The sequence below is a fragment of the Abramis brama genome (genome assembly GCF_963993115.1).
Source record: "Abramis brama genome assembly, chromosome: 8".
NCBI lineage: Eukaryota > Metazoa > Chordata > Actinopteri > Cypriniformes > Leuciscidae > Abramis > Abramis brama.
Genome location: NC_139970.1, coordinates 26542778 through 26548731, shown reverse-complemented (window position 1 = coordinate 26548731; position 5954 = coordinate 26542778). Strand labels below are relative to the sequence as shown.

The 5954-nt window shown below is 40.0% G+C and overlaps 1 protein-coding gene across 1 annotated transcript in view; it reads left to right on the top strand.

Annotated features, from left to right (window-relative positions):
- Positions 1-446: 446 nt before the first annotated feature.
- cavin2a (caveolae associated protein 2a) overlaps positions 447-5954 on the top strand; it is a 12770-nt gene continuing 7262 nt past the window's right edge. The window contains exon 1 of the mRNA XM_084122795.1: positions 447-1247. Within this exon, the coding sequence (XP_083978921.1) occupies positions 711-1247 (537 nt within the window). The 5' untranslated portion in view covers positions 447-710. The remainder of the gene's footprint in view (positions 1248-5954) is intronic.

The window sequence follows — 5954 nt, the reverse complement described above, 5'->3', positions numbered from 1 at the left end:
ATCAGCCCAAGCCCAAGCCCAAGTCCAAGTCCAAGTTTTGTTTTAGCATCAAATAAAAGTTTTATTCCAGTTTTAGTTTTTTGTACATCAGACAATTCTCATTTGTTTTCCAGATGAGAAAAGTGAATAGTGAGCACATTTTTAGAGCTTCACAGGTCCTTGTCCCCATCCAATTTCATTGTATGAGAGATGGTGCCATGGCCACAGATTAACTGAGTTCACTGTCCAAACACTGATTTCCATATTTCCCCATGTGACATTTCCCCCAGTCTGCCGGACAGCTGAGACAAAACACCAGCAGAGATTCATGAAGAAATGAAGAGACATTCAGGTGCATGTACACAGAAACAGATACACCCACATTCCTTCACACAAACACTCCTGTAGCTAGTGTTGTCCAAAAATGCCTCACTACACTATAAAAAACGTTACTGACTGCAATTTCAGGCTGATCAAACAATACTGAAATTGCACTGAGGGAAAATACACACATGCAATGGGACACTTTCACACTGACACTCTTTACTCGCATTACTCTGATGGGCTGGGCTAACTACCACAGCAACCAGGCAGGCCCCTCCCCTGGGTGTGTGAGAAGTTTTTAAGTGGAGTGTTGGGAATGTTGTTTTTAGAGAGGCACAGAAGGCAGGAGAGTGTCTGTGAGAGTCAATCTTACCACACCATTCAAAACCACCAGCTTTGACTCCAGGATGGGTGAAGACTCCTCTCACGCAGAGCGAAGCACAGCCACCTTACCCAGGGAGGAAAGCACCCCGACGCCACCAGCTCCGGATGCTCAGGATGCTCAAGATCTCCTCGTTCCGAGCTTCAGCCCCAGCCCGGTGCCCTCCACCCCTGTCAACACCCTTTCCCGTCTGGGCCCCAAGTCCCCCACCAGCCCCACGGCCCCTGGCAGCCAGGTCAGCGCCATCACGGTGGTGGCTCTGCTCGACAAGCTGGTGGTGATGATCGAGGCGGTGCAGGATAACCAGCGGAGGATGGAGAAGAAGCAGGCAGAGCTGGAGGGGGCTGTCAGGGTGGTGCAGGGGGACGTGACCCGGCTTACCAAGAGCCACGCGTCCACGGCCAACAGCGTGGCCAAGCTGCTGGAGCGCTCGCGCAAGACTGGTAACAACGTGAAGGAGGTGAGGGAGCGCCTGGATAAACAGAGTGGCCAGGTGAAGCGTCTGGAGGCCAACCACGCCCATCTACTGAAGAGGAACCACTTTAAGGTGGTCATCTTTCAGGTGAGCAGAATGAGAAACTTTAAACTTTAAAATGTGTCTGAATGAGGTTTTTATACACTTGAGGAACCTTTAAAGACTAAATAAGTGGGGCTTTTTAGGCTTTAGCCTAAATATATATATATATATATATATATATATATGAGAGAGAGAGAGAGAGAGAGAGAGAGAGAGAGAGAGAGAGAGAGAATATATTCTGAATGAGGTTTGTGTACACCTGAGGAAAACTTGTTTATCATAATACATTTTAAAGCTATAAAGTTATACATTAACACATACTTTCTAACTCTTCCTTTACAGGAATTGTGCATTTTTTAAGTTAAACTTCACGTCAATTTTCAATCCTTTAGAGAGTTTGCAAGGGGGTCCACACAATAATTACACAATAATTGTAAAGAAAGTTAGATTTCAGTGTTTTCTTGGGGATTTAGTTGTGTGTGACAGGAACAGGACACGTGTGCAGTAGTGTATCATGAATGAAACTTAAGTGCATGGGAATTCTTCCTGTGACTGCAGCTGGGATGAAATGTTTGAAGTTTGTGCAGATTGCAGAGGAATGGTAATATGTGCATTTGTGTGTGAGCATTTTAAAAATGTGTTCTGTTACCGTATGCATGTGAATGAGAGTTGTCAGTAGCTGATCTTGAGCTTCCTGCAAAACTCTCACATTCTTCATCACCCATTACCATTAAGCTCAAAGGTCACTTTGTTTACAATGGGTTCATTTGTAAAAAGCCTCGCCTTACAAATGAATGTAAAACAAACTGAGATTATAAAGTCTTCTGGCTAAACCAGCCTTGTGACCTGTGCTTTAGTTTGCTACTTTGCTCTAATCTTTTGGTGAGGTGTTTTGTGTGTTCAGGTAATGCAATTTTACACACTCAGGAAGTGCTATTATACTTTATGCTGGTTGGTTAATGTAAAGGGTGCGTCGTGTTGATTTAAGCAACTGCGTGGGGCTCATGCTTTTAGAATAGTAGTTCTTATCTGATTGCCCTGGAGCAAGCCACATGCAGCTTTACATGCTGGGACAGTGATCTTTAACTTGTAGAAGCAGGTAGAGGCATTTCTTAGGGGTGTTTGAGGTCTGCTTTTCAAAATGATTTCTGGGAATCAGTTTTCCTGAGGCTAATGTTATTCAATAGCAGAATGAGCTGAATGTCAAAGCGAGTGGATATGGATATATCACTCAATAGATATGAAAGCACATACTTTTATCTAGCTCCTTTGAGACTAATATCCTGATCCATCGTGTCAACACCTGATCATTTATGAGACATAAAATGTCAAATGTAAAATGGCTTTAATTTTTGGACAAAACACTGAGGTGAACAGATTTTTAGACTTAGCATGCTAATTCAAAAATTATTAAGGAAAACAGGAACTTTTCAGGATATTTCTTTTAATAAGCTCTTGAATAATCCAGCCGTCAGAGAGGAAGCCCATGAGGCTAAACAGTGTGACTAATGGTTGATCCCAAGTCTTAACCGTTCCCTTTGCGATCGCTGGCAGCAGGTGATTTTCTAAAGTGATAATCAGCCTGTATTCAGCCTGTTAAAACACTTTGGCATGAGTGCAGGCTTGCAGAAAGTTTTTTGCAGGAGATTGTAATATCTACTTTGGGAATGTGTTGGAAGATGAAAAGAAGAGCTTTGCAAGACACACGCACACATTCACTGGACTAGCACTTCTGTTGTGTTTGTTTGTTTGAGTGTACTGAAATACACTACAATGTTTTTTTTTTTATATAGAAATTAATACTTCTATTTAGCAAGGAGACATTCAATTGATCAAAGATTACAGTAAAGGGAGTTGTAATAAAGTATGTCTATTTTAAAATAAATGCTGTTCTTTTGAACTTTTTATTCATAAAATAATCCTGAAAAACTGTATCACGGTTACCACAAAAATAATAAGCAGTATTAAAATGTTTCTTGAGCAATAAATCAGCATATTAGAGTGATTTCTGAAGGATCACGTGACACTGGAGGAATGATGCTGAAAATCCAGCTTTGCCATCACAGGAATAATAATTTTAAAATATATTAATATAGAAAACAATCTTAAATTGTAATAATATTTCACAATATTTTACTGGTTTTACTGCATTTTTGATAAAGATAAATGCGACTTTCTTATCTTAAACTTTATCTCACAATTACCTTTTTTATTTCATTCACCTGACTTTAGTTCTAGGGTATTTTTGGTCAAAACACACTTTCCCATGTGGTAAAATGCCTAAAAGAGTGACAGAACAGCACAGGCATGTACTTTCCCTTCTTGTTTGGGACATTGACACATGTTTGGCATTATAGCAGGTGATGTTTCACATTTGTTGCACATGTGTCAAGACAAATATGACGTGATAATGATCTTTCATTCACTGACTCTTTTAAATCAAGACGTTTCTCTTTTTGTTTTCTGTTTTTGTTAATGGAAAGTGATGTGCATGTCCGTATACCATATAGGCCATTAAAACAATGGTGTATTGTTCTGTGGAGCGACCACCCCTTTTACACTCTATTGAAAGTAAACACAGAATACAAGCACGTGGGGGAACCGTACTGTCTCAGAAGTTTGCTTTGGAAGAGCACTGTTGCTCTTTGGTTGCGCATTTGCTTGTTTTGTTTAATGTTTTGGCATCTTGACGAGGCTCACCCTGCCTGTGTGATAATTATAAATGTTCTGTGCGCTGTGTAAAGGCATTTGGAGATGGAAGGTGTGGTTTGAACACACAAGGGCCCTTCGAAAGAAAGAAAGAACTGCAGTAAACACACTGAGTTTGGCACTGAAAATGCATGTGTGTGGGAGAGAAAGTCCGGTCAACTACCTCGTTTCCATTAACAAGCACTAATGATCTGCAGTAATTACTGCCCATTTAAAGCTCTGTTTTGTTTATGTTTAATGCATCACTGCTCTTTCTGTGTTCTCAGGAATACGTGAGTGTTGAATCTTGAAAAATGTGGTTCTACGTGCTGAAGCTCTGGTTGCCAGTTCTTGTGAAAGGATCATAAAATGTGTTCACGGCAATAATCTAGACAACTGCTGAGAACTTTTGTTTTTTGTATTAATATAAGATATAAATATCAGTTATGAATGTGTGTTTTCCATGACGTCTAGAAGAAGAACTCTTTCTATACTTAAGGGATAACATGCACCTTCAACGTCTTTACCAAGGCGTGCAAAGTTTGGCAAGCTGCATGACTGATGGCAAACATGAGGATTTTATGGATAGTTATAAAACATGTTTTATTGCTTTTATGTTTTTGAAGGAAGGAAAGATTTGGCTGAGATGTTTCTGCAGTGGGCGTTCACAAAACCATTTGACAACTGTCATTTTTTACACCTTTGTAGTCACTCCGATTCCCCTCATTAGTTCACCCTCTGAAATCCTGTTGAATATTGTTTGGGTTTATTTTGGCCCAGAGGTGCCATAGAACGCCTAGGATGATGTAAGTCTGCTTGAGATCCAAGCAATGCCACGTATGATAGACCAAGGCAATCCATCGGCATTTGTTTAATTGCGCATAACATAGATGTTTAATCCACAAGATCAGGATCTTCAGTGAAAGGTAAAACAAATATGAGTGTGCAAATGTGAATTGTGGGAAAGTGACAGTCTTTCAGTGTGGGAGAAGGGAAACAACCCGATAGCCAGTGTTTACAGGCCCTCCCATAACGAGAAAGAGCTTTTTATAGCGACAGAGCAGATTCTGATGATCAAAACACATTCAGTCTGATAATTCTGAACAATAACACTTGGTTATACAACAAAACACATTCTTTCATCAATCAAAAGCATGATTTCCTTAAAGATTTGTATCCATTTCATGCAGCGGATTCACACAGCACAGCACACAACAAAGAGCATTCATCTGAATTTGATTGTGTTGATCTGATCTCATCTATAATTATATTCTCTGACACTGAGAGAAAATGTGTTTGCTTATGCGGTCGGTGCATTTCAGAGATTTGTTCTGGCTATTTTAATCTGAGAGTATACTGATTCAGGTTGCGATATAATATTTTATGATAAAAAAATAAAAAAAGATCAGGTTGGCATACAATTGTTGTTTTCCTAGGCTGCCTTTCATTATGATTCCTGTCCCATTACCAGAGCTCCACCCTCAACCAACAGAGATTCACCTTAAAGCAAATCTGAGTTAGAGGAAGAAAAGAAAGAAAGAAAGAAAGAAAGAAAGAAAGAAAGAAAGAAAGAAAGAAAGAAAGAAAGAAAGAAAGAAAGAAAGAAAGAAAGAAAGAAAGAAAGAAAGAAAAACTTGACAGCTTCAAGGCCAGGGAAGAGATTGTGATGATGGGAGGAAACGGCAGAGGAGCAGAACAAATAGATTGAACTGGACGAGAACAATGGAAAACATACTGATGTATGAGAGAGAGAGAGACTCAGGCATGTTTCAACCCTGTGCTGGATTTCTGGTTTGACAACTTGACTCCTCCCTTTATCTCTGAACCAACATAAGCACACACATACTGTTTGTTTATTACAACGTTCTGAAATACATGATTCTGATTGGTCAATCTCAGCATTCTGCAGTCAAATATGTTTGAATAATGACAGCCAAACTGTATATTTGACTGTTGCCCCAGCAACCACCTATTCTTTGCTAGTTTCACGTTTCTCGTATCACTCCACAGATAATGTCCGGCCTACAAACACCAAGTCAGGGTTTATTTTGTAATGATGACCGA